The sequence below is a fragment of the Sturnus vulgaris genome, chromosome 1 (assembly GCF_052056855.1).
Source record: "Sturnus vulgaris isolate bStuVul1 chromosome 1, bStuVul1.hap1, whole genome shotgun sequence".
Classification (NCBI taxonomy): domain Eukaryota; kingdom Metazoa; phylum Chordata; class Aves; order Passeriformes; family Sturnidae; genus Sturnus; species Sturnus vulgaris.
This window is the reverse complement of record NC_142243.1, coordinates 138,278,326-138,291,992: the sequence shown is the minus strand read 5'-3', so window position 1 is coordinate 138,291,992 and position 13,667 is coordinate 138,278,326. Positions and strand designations below refer to the sequence as shown.

At 36.0% G+C, this 13,667-nt stretch overlaps 1 protein-coding gene across 23 annotated transcripts in view; it reads right to left on the bottom strand.

The window, feature by feature from the left end:
* The window catches only part of OXR1 (oxidation resistance 1), a 258,863-nt gene that overhangs the window by 18,819 nt on the left and 226,377 nt on the right, over positions 1 to 13,667 (bottom strand). For 2 of the 23 annotated variants that reach the window (XM_014879335.2, XM_088178219.1), the window contains exon 1: positions 5,302 to 5,371. The exons of the other annotated variants lie outside the window; for them this stretch is intronic. In XM_014879335.2, coding sequence (XP_014734821.1) covers positions 5,302 to 5,367 — 66 coding nt within the window. In that variant the 5' untranslated portion in view covers positions 5,368 to 5,371. Of the gene's footprint in view, positions 1 to 5,301; positions 5,372 to 13,667 lie in introns of those variants that run through there. 23 annotated transcript variants of the gene reach the window in all.

The following is a 13,667-nucleotide window of genomic DNA, read 5'->3' as shown; positions in this document are numbered from 1 at the left end:
TAACAGTTTTAATATTTAATGCAGCAAGTCAAGGGTTTGCATACTAATGATTCAAACAATTGAGAAGCCAAGGACTCTCCTTTTGGAGGATCATGCTTTTAAACATTGTTTTTTTAAAGATATGTCAAAAGTACCTAACTTTTACAAGCTATGCTGGCCATTTGTAGTGAATGAAACTGAAGAAAAAATTCCAAATATGGAACATTTCTTGTCCTTCAACAACACACATGAAAATGCAGTTAAATTTTTTAAATGTTTGATCAGACCTTTCAGCCACTTGTCATATCATCCTGCTGTAGGCAGATTAAGCAGATGTAAAAAGAGCTTTTTACACCAGTGAAGGATTCCTCAGTTCAACAAAGCCACAAGTGTCACTCTCCTCGCATCTCCCCCCCCCCGCGCTGTCCCCTCCATTCCTGTTTGCTAACAGGGAGGAGCTTTCATTGCTGCCCTCAAAACAAACACAGCTAAACATTCAGAGCTAAGGAGTAGCTGAAACTGTCTCCTCCGAGAATGGGAAGGTCTTATCAGAGCTGAACAGTGCCTCTGGAAGTTAAGAACAGATAAAGCTTAACGGCAGAAGCGGCTTTCAAACATAAGTTATCTATAACCTTGTTACCAACACAGAATATGAAATAAAAGTATTAAGAAAGAACACAAGCCAAACAATTTTACTTTGCATCTTAATAAATAGGTGTAAGCTCAGATGAACTGTAAACTTCATGAACCTTATTTCTTGAGATTCAGAAGTATTTCAGGATATTTAATTGAAAAAAAACTCAATGTAGTTTTCTTACAAGTTATTCTAAAGTAACTTCGAATAAAAAGTGCCTATGAGAATTGAATGCTGCTATGACTACTTTAAGAGAAAACACTAACTTTATTTTTCAGACAAATTTAGTTTCCTCCCAAAAATATTAGACTGCTGGAGAGAAGACAATATTGAAGAAGCAGTCTGCTCCATCGCATCAAATATGATTATTTGGGACATATTGATTAAATCACAAAAATGCATTAATTCCTGGGGTATGCCACACCAGATAAACAGTTGCAAGGTATCAATTGAAAAAACCCCAGATCTTAAGACTAACTTAATTCATTTTTAAAGCATGTGGCTGCAAAGCTATTAATTTTCTGGTTTGGGTGGTTTTCAGTCAATTCTGCTCCCTGTCACTATTGGTGGCAAGGACAGGAAGGGATGACAGCTGGCAGAAAAGGACCATAGAATGACAGCAGTTCCCTGGTTTGATTGTCACCACGATTCTTTCTCTCAGTATTTTTAAGCCATCCTTCTCCAAAGTGTTGTGCACACCAGGGTGTTTTCCAGAGCAGGGACAGAAATGCTGTGTAGGTCACATGACAGCAGCATTCTCCCTGTGACCAATATTGTCCCCACAGCTTTGCAGAATGTGCTGTTAAATATCTGCCTCAAAGTGCTCTAAGCACATAGCAACTGTACCAAGCTGTAATTAACATATACTGAAGATAAACTGAAGTATCTGCAATAACCAGAATAAATGAACTTGAAAAGAATGTAATCAAAGCCTGAAGCACACAAAGTGTTACATCAAGTCTGTAGACCATAATAAAAAGCTATGTTTTTTCAAGATATGAGAAAACATTCATAGAATAGACGTGATAATACCACCAAGATAACCAAATTTAACATGCAAAGCATTAAACAGTTTAGGATGTTTGTGCAAAGAACTAAGAATTAGATTTAAGAAAATTACTTTCTAAAAGAGGCAGGCCAGACAAATTTACTCATTTTGTCCAAATAAAAAAATATCTGTAACAACATGACCAATACAACCCAGCTCCCTTGCAAAACTATTTAAGGAAGTTTCAACCCTTGCAAGCAGAGGAACTAGAGAGAGGTTCAGCTGCTGAAACCACAGCACCTGGTGCTTGAGCTCAAGCTGCCATTACAGGAGAAAGCAGACTGAGCAAGGTTACATCTCAGTTCTAATACTGCCCTGCAAAGATCCTCTCAGGCATGACAAGAAAGCACTAAGCAGGCTTAGAAAGTAACTGAATAACAGCCCAGTATGAAAATGTTTGTCTCTTGCTTGAAGCAGAAAAAAAGACAGTTAAGGATCAACTTCAGATTCCACACATCACTAAAAACATACAGGAAAAATATAAGCCTTCTTAATCATTTGCTTTTTTAGACTTATCAATCATTTCGAAAACTTCTCTGCTACTCTGACTTTGTCGAAGTAGACTAACATTTCATAATTATTAAAAATGCCAACAATATAACACCAAATAATTCAATGGAAGAACTATAATTGAATAGTTCAGGTTGGAACAGACCTTACAGATAATACAGCTCCAACCCCTCCCCCTGCCCCCCACCATCATGGGCAGGGAATCTTCCAATATACCAGGTTATTCAAAGACCCATCCAGTCTGGCCTTGAACTCTTCCAGGAGTGGGAATTCCACAAATTCTCTGGGAAATCTATTCCAGTGCCTCACCACCCTCAGAGTGAAGGATTTTTTCAGAGTATCTAATCTAGACCTTTTCTCCTTCATATTAAGGCCATTCCCCTTTGTCCTATCACAACACATCCTTGTGAAAAGTGCTCTCTTACAAGAGAGCCCCTGTAGGCTTTGCAAGGTGCCATAATAAGATCTCCCCAGAGCCTTCTCTCCTCCAGGCTGAACAGTCCCAATTCTCTCAGTCTGTCTTCATAACAGAGGGTCCAGCTGATACCAAAACACAGCCCTTGGATCAATTTACTGGCTCTCCTCTGGACTTGTTCCAGTCATGGCAAAAGCACAAACACGATGCATAAACTCCCAAATTACCTGGGATAATAGGGCAAATATCTGTCATCATGGAAAGGTTCTAAGATAAGTGATCTGTATAAGAAAGTACTGGATTTCACTCTGCTTTTTTATTACTGAAAATATATAATTAGTTGACTATTACTTAAAAACTTAATATGGAAAACTGATTTAAAAAATATTTCAGTAGTATTACTGAATTGATGCAACCTCGCAATTCTGACATCCACAGAGAAGCACTAAATTCTCCTCTTTCACACGTAAGCCCCTATTATTATACCTTCATAAATGCCAAAGAAATACAGGCATTAGCTTACCAAATAAAGTTAACAAGTAACTCAAAACGTCAGAAGCTATGCAAGTCTCAAACAGTTCAAGCTATTAAAACCAACATTTTAATTCTCTTTGCATGCTAATAACTTGAGAATATAAAAGCCAAGATCAGTTTTCATTGTTTTTGTCCCCTTTGGCTATGCTGCCCATCCAAGCTGTGCAAAGCACAGACAGGCATTCCCAAAGATGGCAATCCACCTTTTGTTCCCTTGCATTGTCTGGTATCTTTTGTCTGAAATGCTTTAATAGAAAGAACATTGCTTGCATTTTTGACATTCTAGAAACTTACTGGCATCTCCTGTATTGCCATAAAATAGAGACAGTAAATACCAAACATTTACTAAAACGTGGGAGGCTGACATTACTGGCTTTTTAAAGGGGGAGCATAATAGACCAATTAGTCACCAAAATCTTTATTTCTTACCCTGGGAAAGCACCAAAACCTTTCAAGGCTCAGCTCAGATTAACAGTATCATCAGGAAAGTAACAAAAGCCTTTCATGTAAATAATCTAGGTAAACTTAGTTGCTTCAATCTAGTGTTTTTGTTTTATTGTATCACTTAATTTAGCCCAGCAATTTTTATTTCCTGTCAGATGAGCCTTCCTTGAAATTCGGAACAAACATTAAATGAGATTCAGTCAGAAACCTGTAAACTTTATATGCTGCCAGTCTGCTTAATATTCTTTCCACTGGTTTTGCGTAACATAATTATACCAATACTCCTTCCTTTCTGTAAAAAGATTACACTTGCACTTTAGGTTTATGAACATTCATTGAAGAAAACACCCCAACTTCGAATAGAGCTTGTCTTATCAACATAGCAACATTTGAAAAATATCCCCATCCGTAGATACTTCTGTACTTTCTTTTTCCAATTTGACTTTTACATGTTAAAATAATCTGTTCTCTACCTCTCTCATAGCAAAGTTGATCCTTATTCTCACAGAGTCTTCTTTAGTTAAACTGTCTTTAAAAGTTGATAAGTATTGTTTTTATAACATAGTTAGACTCTGGCTAAAGTTCAGTATTGGTCCTAAGGGAAACTATTATAACAAGGGATACTACTACTTTTTAAAATATCTGTGCAAGTTATATCTATTTATCTATGCATCTAGACACAGGATAAAAAACACATTCTTTGTAAACTGAACTTCAGATAGTTTTTACACTGCTACAGGGTATGCTAGAATAACCTTTCCGTTCATTTAGGTAATGTATCTCCATTCTACTCCACTACCACAGAGGAAAGTTAAGGGCCTACTACTTCAAAAATGTGTTATTATTTAGGATCACACGTTTTACAGAACCATTTGTTGCAGCAAGTCAATTTCATATTTTGCAAGTATCCTGGCTAAAAATAAAAACAATACATAAGAGATAAAGACTAAAACCTGTTAACAAATAAAAAATAAAGCCTCAACTCAACATCACCTTGAAAGTAGTATGTTTGAAAACCGGCTAAGATGTAATTCTTAAGAATTAGACCCTCCTGTCACAAGGAGAGTCTAAATGAAAACTATCTTCCAAATTGAACAGCGGGTAAAAGCACAGTATATTGTCAAGATCACTTCTTCCCTATCCCAAAGATGTTTTGCAAGTCTCACTGAAAACTTTTTCCTTTAGATACTACTACATATTAAACAGTACCACAAAAAGTCTTCTTGGGGAAAACAACACTGAAAAAAAACCCAGTTCCTTTCATATATCTAAAACTGCAAAACCAGTATTTTTGCTTCCTCCCCTTCACTATAAACATGAGAATGGGACTACAGTAGACTCACATCTATGAATTTAGAAGTATTAGCAACCTTTAAAGGGTTGACTGACTTCTGAGAAGGCAATGGTAAGTCTGGAAATTTACACTTGTATGCCCATGCAAACTCTTGTTCTTGGTGCTTTGCTATAAAGCACATTTTTTTTGTTAAAAAATGCATTACTCCAAGGGAAAAGAAAGGAAAAAAACCCACCTTAAAACTGCTGAACCCCTTAATGCTCAAAGTACTTTCTCTTATCTAATGCCAATGGAGTCTCAGTAATTAGGTTATGTTTTAAAGATAATGAAAATTTGTGACATCCTGTTTACACATTCAAAATTTAAACTTCCAGAAACTGTCTCTGCACCATAACATTTAAAGACCGCAATAACAGACATGAACATACTACACTGAAAATTACCAGAGTGCATTTACGATTAACTGGCTGGTGCTTTCTTCCCTTCTTCCCATACCAGAGACGAGACATTTCCCTTTAAAAACAAAATGAGACTAAAAAAAGAAATGAAACAAAAAACACGGTTGAAGGCTGTTAGAAAGCATTCTCTGTACCTGCTGTCAGTTCCAGGCACAGGCAGATCCCCACAGCGCCGTGACAGGATAGTTTGCTGGACGCTCGCATTTGACTGACAAGGCAGGGAGCAAATGAGCGAGTGTTCAGCAGGGGGATGTATCGCAAATGATGACGATACACAAGGAGGAAGGCTTCCTGTGCTCAAGGGCGGCTGCAGAGCACTAGTTTGTCAAAAGGCGAAAATATTTAAAGATACAGAACTTAATTGTTCATACACAATATTGATGAACACAAAAATAATCCCCAAGAACTGCTTGCAGTATTCTGTTACAAGGTAATTGCTCATAAACAATTTCTAATGGTAAAGTGTTTGCATTCAATATTAAACTAATAGTTTGTCTTCCTTATGCTGACAACCTTACATAAACCCTGTCAGTCATTTCTTAGAGTCCAGAAACAGAAGAGTGGTCAGTGAAGATTTAAAATACTAAAAAAAAAAAAAAAAAAAAAAAAAAAAAAAAAAAAAAAAAAAGGAGGGGGGTGGTTTAAAGCACTTGCAAACTGTTAGCCTTGCAGCCTTTCCAGTTTGTAAGCTACAAGAAAATGAATTCTTTTGTCTACAAGCTAAATTTGCTGTATGGGTTAAATGCTAGTCTCAGTAAGAAAGTATTTTGGAATCATGATTATTTTTTCCCCTTAATAAAGGATGTTTATTTAAACAGGCATGCGCAATAGTAAAAAGCATGACAACCCTGTAAGAATCTCCTTGTAGTAGCACTTGCAGTCTTTCTAACCCACACCCAAAATTAAACACCTCCCTTCCCCCTCAACATCCTCTAAAACAAACAACAATCACCAAAAAAATCCCCATATCACCCATGCTCCAAGTCCTGTGTGAAAGTATTAAACTTTCACGCAGTTTAATGAAAGTGTGAAGGGCAGCAACTGAATATTTAATCATTGTTCACTCAGTCTCTTGCACTGTGATATAAAAGCCAAGACAACCAAGCAGAGAAAACCAGGATCAAAACTTGTATTTTACTGCAAACGACTTATTGGAACACCTCACCTTGCACTAGTGTCTAACATTGTGATAGATAAATTTTTTTTTTCCAGTAAAACCTTTTATTGGGAGCTGGTATCTCTAAAAGTAAAAATGTTCTAACTTATCAGAACTATTAAGGTGGCAAGTAAAAACGTTTTTATCATTGGAACATGAAGCTGGGATTTAAGAAATTCAAATATGCAACTATGATTTGACTAAATATATACTCAAATGGTGTACAATTACAATAATAAGCCATATGCCTATTTATGTGTTTGAGTTTTTTGTTGGGATTTATTTTCAAGTAAGTGAACTAATATTGAGGGTTGAAACAAGAACAAAAACCAGACACCCTTAAAACTGTTTCAAACAAAAATTACCATCAATATAAAAATGTAACACAAGGTACAGACGTCACCCCCTTGTCTGCTAAGACTGGGGAATCTTAAAGGAATGGAGAATATGCAGCAACAGTATTTCAAACCTTTTCTGGAAACAAAACCTTTAAGACAGAAAGCAAAAGCTAGTGATACAACTAACTCTTCCTCAGCCTACTTTATCAGTTTTGGGTTTTTTTTTCCCTGAAGGGCAGGGAAAAATTCCTCCCTAACAAGAGCCAACACGTTGTTTCTCCAAAGCTGGGAAGGAAGAAAAGAATCTGACAAACTGAATCCTCTTTTGTCCTGCAACATTTAAACTTAAACAATTCTAACAATTCGCTTAAAAGTTTCAAGCTTCTCTCTGAATAAAAATTACTTTTCCCAGAGCTTCTCAAAAGAATTTTGAAAACTTGCTCAAAAGAAAAGAGAGCAATAAAGTTCTGTTCGAGCTGACAACTGACTTTTTCACTTAATTAGAGCTGCAAAGTTAAATGGGGATGAATGCACAAGTAATGTTAAGAGATGCCTTGACAGTGTTTTGCTGTTCAGTCCTGGAGCAGCAGCTGCCCCCATGAGCTGGCAACTGCCCTCAGCTGGGAGCATCTGCTGCAGAGGGAGGGCAGGAGAACCTGAGCAGCATCAAGACACAGCACACTCAGCAAAGTTGTAAAACTTGTCACCTGTGACAGATCTCCACCCCAGCCACAGAAAGAAGCCCACATGAGAAACGTGACCCCAACAGCAACACTTAAAGATAATAAATTGCCCTTTTATTTTTTCATGCATTTGGGGATTGCAGTACTGCTCTGTTAACTAGGATCAGAATCTCATATCTTGTTGCAATTAATGTAGGCCTTGCCATCAGTGCTCTTAATAAAAAATTCTAGTGAGGAGCACCAGCTCACATATGACATCTGTGCAGAACAGCAGCAAACACAGAGCATCTACCTATTTCTTAAATACACAATGGAGCAACAGAAAATGTATCTAATTACACTGAAAAATATTGTTATTGTCATTGTCAATTTACAACCAAGATAAAGATCTCTACACAATCAATGTGCATAATCCTTTCAGTAATTTTACCTCACAATGTCGTTTCTTCTAATAAATTAATCTGTCTCAAAAAAATACTGAAGTAGTAGCAGAGAAAAAGGAGTGACAACAAATAAAGGTACAACTTACAGAATATCTTATTTCTACTCCAAACCAATTACCTGGTTTAGACCTTTTGCCATACCAGATTTCAAGTTATAACACAAACAGGACAGTAAGCATAGTAACCCTCAACTTTAGTAGGAAAACCAGACTTCAGGTGTGAGAAAAGGTTTTTGCAGCTGGATAAGATGGAACTATTTTGTTTCACATAGTCACCAACAACACCCTGATACCAACTGCAGCAACAGCAAAGCCGTGACACTGAATTCTACAATCCCTACATTTAATATTCATGCCTTTTGACTGAGGTTACATCAGTAGACGGTATATTTCCTGTGCTCCATCCCTCTTAAGAGACCGAGGTTAGCCTAGAGGGATAACAGGACAGGCAGGGAGGCATAATTACTCAGTTCATTACTCCTGAACTTGACACTTATTCATGTGGAATCAACAGCAAGTTGTAAATAAAGTTAGAATGCAGTTAAAATACTAAAATAGGTACTAGCTTCCCAACAAAATTACTACTATGTCTTCTAGAACAAGTGAGTCTAAGTAAAAACTGTTGCAGGTGAAGCTAACCTGGCATTACAGCTAAGTGAGGTCTGATCCCTTTTCCTTTCACAGGTACAAGAAACATTATAAAAAGCTATCTCCTGTAGTATCAATACAACATGGATTGGCACAATTTCCTAGTTGGCTGAGAAAGTTTCCATAAGAAAGGAAGTCTAATTTGAGAAGTCATCCTTTGTTTCCTGTCAACAACTTAGGGAAAGGGAGTGGGGAAAAACAGAAGTATTTTTCCATCACAAAGTTTTCCTGAGGATTTTCAAAGGTATGCTGAAAGTCATTAAGAATCTCAAAAGCACAAGCTTTTTAGTTGAATGGCTCTGCTTTAACTCTTAGCAGAGGGGCCATCCCAGTTCCCTCTATTAGATACCTGAAATAGTCATCAATTACAATTGCACATTCACAATTCCTACTACAAGACATTTCCAAGCCATCAAAATCTCTGAATTTCCACTTACAAGTTATAAATAGATTTGAAATAGATTAAGTAGAACAGCACAACAAGAAACACCCTAATGCATGAAGTTGAGAGACAGTACGATATCATTCAAGTTAATTGCAAAATCAAGAATGAAAGTTACCAATCTCTACAAAGAGCATTGGATTGCATAGACAAAGTCTTATTCTTCAACCACAACAAATTAACAGAAACATTTCTACTATAGCACATGACTGCTAGAATTGAAGAGACTCATCCTCCAGTACAAAAGCAAAGCCTATTAAACATTCTGTGGTAATGCACAGCAACACATGCATAGTGACACATCCAATCTCTTAACTGACAATACACAATATGAAAACCAAATAACCATCTAGCTTGTATAACCAATTCATTATCTTAGAGACAGCCTTTCCAGAAACATATTGGAAAAAATTCTTATTCTGAAGACTGTTAGCATGGTACATCTTTACACATCCTAAAGCCTACAAGTTTCAGGCTTCCTCTACTCTCTGCTGATCCAGTATTATCCAGCTTGTCATACAGCATTATGTTCATATCACATTTTAAATTGTAAGACACAACAAGCAGATGTTGCACCAGCATCCAAGCACTGAAATACACAGTAGAGAACAGAAGCAAGTTTATAGAAGGAATATGATTAAGAATGCAAAAACTAAAGACAGCAGTGCATTCTGAAACTGCAATATCCAGTTTAATATAGAAATGTAGGCTCCAGTCCAGATCTAATAAAGAACTTAACATCTGAAAAAGGTTTCAAGATTGGAATATTGGACATAGGTGCTTACCTAACCAGGAGACAATCACTGTTTGTGACTTTCACATTTCCATAAATACACAGAAATAGAATTCTGATACACTCCAGAAGTTACAGCTTCTGGAGAATGGTAGATTGCTGAGTGTCCAAGTCAAACAACATTTCAAGATGACAGAACTTCTATTGCAATTAATGGTTTTATCTAGTAGGTATTTTCAAACCACATCTTAAGTTCTAACTGAAATTCAGTTGGAACAAGTGAGCTACTGCTTTTCAGAAGCATTGTATCTGTGTTTTCTACAGACATTCAGTAGGCAAAGACAAAGGTAATTACTATGAAATGCAAGTCCAGAACATGACCTATCATGTCTACGAAAAAAATATTTGCATTAATGTATCAACTCAAACTTTATTTTGGAAATTAACTTCTAGATAGTTTTAAATCAAACTAATTTTCGGTATTTCCTCCACAATTAACAAGTTAATGAAAAAAATAAAACTGATAAGCTTCCAACTATTTTAAGACCAATTTGTGGGTCCTAAGACAAGAAATATCCTGTTTTCAAATATCTTGTGAATGAGCATTTAGATTTATATGGACATTAAGTATGACTCAATCTTGAATAATGGCAATGAGATCAAATGACAGGGAAGGGAAAGGAAGAATAAACGCTTTAAACAAGAATTACTCCAATGCTGAGCAATTCAAATGTTTCCTTAACAGATTTCACGTTTAAATAGGATATACTACTATACACATAACTTGAACTTAAAAAGGAAACAAGATTAGACCATAAGTACCAATGGAAATTGCTTCTGAGACACTGCACAACAGAAGGCATCAGCTTGCTGTCAAGTCTTGCCATGTTTAGATGCAAGTATAGAATATGCTTAGGAGAAGAAGTTTATTAACACATAACAGTATACATCATTTGTGCTAACAGATACAGAAAGCCATTAGCACTTGAACTTAGATCAAGTAAAAAAATACCATGATAAATACACCTTATAGCTCAGTACAGATGGTAAAAAAAACCAGCACCAAAACAACCCCAAAACAAAGCCAAAAAAAACCACAAAAAACAAAACAAAAAAACCCCCAAAAAACCAAACAAAAAAAGAAATCAAAAAAACCCCAATCCCACACAACTCAAAACACCCTCTTCCTTGGTGTAAGCCCATTCACTAAAGTACAAAATAAAGGAGACACTTGAGAAAAATGGATGGGTATAACACAACTGAGAACTTAGCATCACCGTTTCATTTCTTAGATAGCATATTAAATAAAGTTATTGCCTAGTCATTTCTAGTGGCTACCAGAGACAAGTCTTTAGCATGGGCTGATCTTAAATGAAAAAGTATCCTTTTATAAAGCTTTTCAAATGACACAGGAAGGGGCCTCTCTGGAAGATACTAAGCAACATCAGCAACAGCAGCTACAAGGTGTCTCAGACAGATTGTTGCAAACTCTATGAATTAGTCACCTTTACTGACAGTAAAGCAGTAGATTCACAGGTATTTCTAGTAAGTCAGTTACCTATCAAAGGTTCAACACATAAAAAGAGAAAGCTAAAGGATTTGCTGGACTTTTCCCTGACACTATGCACAATGCAGTATTTGATCAAGGTAGAAGCAAGCAGACAAAAACTGAAGTTCGAGTAAGAGTTGGGTCCTATTCACTCAAACTTAATAAACCAACACCTACTACTTGTTTCATGTTACTGATCTTTGCCTTTGCATATTACTTCTTCCCCACTAAAACATAGGGTTTCTCAAAGTTAGAAAGCTGCTCCTGAATGTATTAACAGAACTAGCAAAGAAACAAAAGCTGTTTCAGAGAGCCACATCTGGGTTACCCATTAATCATCTTCCCTAATCTTCTAGTTTTAAGATACTGTACACAATGACAGCAGGGAGAACATATTTTTGGAAAAGACTACTACTCCATTCCATAACCTACATCCTTTGGTAGATCAACAGTACTTTGTCATATATTTCCATTTCACTTCCCCAGAGATATCCCATCTTTGTCATCTGAAAAAGGCAGCCTGTTTTTCAGCCAAATACCCAGAAACAGCCTTCAATTATACTGTTCACCTGCTATTTCAGATTGCACCTGGAGCAAAAACTGACAGAAGAAAAGCTTGTTGTATTGAAGGAAGTATATGATTGAAAATAATGGCTGAAATTCAGTGGAAATAATGAGTATGACGGCCATAACAAGGGCTAAAATTCCCTGCATTTACTCATATTTTCTAGCATACACGTTAAAAGCTACTAAAATACAGTTTTATGTAAAGACAGCTCAAACCATCCAGTACTGTCAAACATTTCTGATTAGAAAGTTTAAGAGCTTTGAGATTTGTGCTAAAAGTCATAGGAAGTCACATTATTCAAATTAAAATGCACAAAAGACCACATTAGCATATTCCTTGTACTTGCATAACATTTTTTTATATCCTTATCCATCTCACTAATCACATTAACATGTAAATCCAGAAATTATTTGATAATATTAAGAGAACCAAGTTTGACAATTTCACATAACACATAGAAATAATATTTTTAAGATGTTTCCTATAACTGTTTCCAGAAAAGACCTAAACACAGGCTTAAGGTGTGGCTTCATTCTGTGGTAAATAACTTACAGATTTTAGTACTTGCAAAAAATGTATTGCCTCAACTACTTTCAGAAATAGCTTCTAAAATCTACCACATTCCATCATGAAAAAAATATTTTCATTATATTCTGTGAAAATTATTCCATAGTTATATTAAGGTGCATAATTACTGAAGAGCTCACTAAAAGAGAGCTAAACTGTGCTTTAAACCATAATACAGATCACTAGTCACTGATCTCCATGCTCTAAAAGGACAAATTTTAAAACTCCAAATACTTATAAAGGCTTTGAGCAAGAGTTAACACCAAAATACACTGCTGGTAAAAACTCAAGCAATACATATGCTGAAAATACAAAAGTTAGAGACGTGCTTTTATGGTGCTAATTTCAATGTCTCAAAGCAAAAATGCTTCATGCAATACCACTCAGTTGCAGAGAATGTTTTGCAACCACAGCCTAATACTTAAACTAGCTACATTTCAACTCTGAATTCAGAGTTCTGTGGTTCTAAGTTTTGGAGCTAAGCAGAAAACTATTATCTGTAATTAGACTATTGCAGTTCTTCAAAATTTCTTTTATGCTCTACATAAAACAGTGTAGACTTCCTTAATTTCAACATGTTCGACTGCAGGGTAGGGGGAAGAAAACCAAAAGAAATCTTACAGTCAGAGATGGCAATTGCTGTCCAAAGAATCAAATTGAACAGTGCTGATGGGATGCTTCTACAATATATATACGACAAGAATCATCAAACTTTTGACCAACACTTGAATGTACAAGACTAGAAGTGCTGTAACTGCATGTACATTACAAAACAAAACCATGTAGACGTGTAAAGATGTGTCCATAGAAACACAGTGGACACAGAGTCACATGAGAGAAATGCAGTTATTATTAAAAAAAGCAATAGTTCCACTTAACAGCATTTCAATGCATGAATAAGTTTCAACTGAAAAATTAATTAGTAAATTATTGAAAAAAGTATGTCATTAATAGCTGTTCTTTTCTGCTTTTGTTGTCCCATCCCTTTTTTAAGGGTCTTACCAATGACTACTGAACACTCTAGATACAGGAATAATAAATAACAGAAAACTGTCAGTTTATGAGACTGAAAATTAAGTCTGCTTCACCAAAATTCAAACTTGGTTGCTGTACTCACATTTCTTTCCCCAAGAGTTTTAAGTTACAATTTGCTCCACATAAAAATGATTTGGAATTGTGAGATGTTACCCTGATCTGATGTTAGAGCAAAGCATTAGGATGGCAT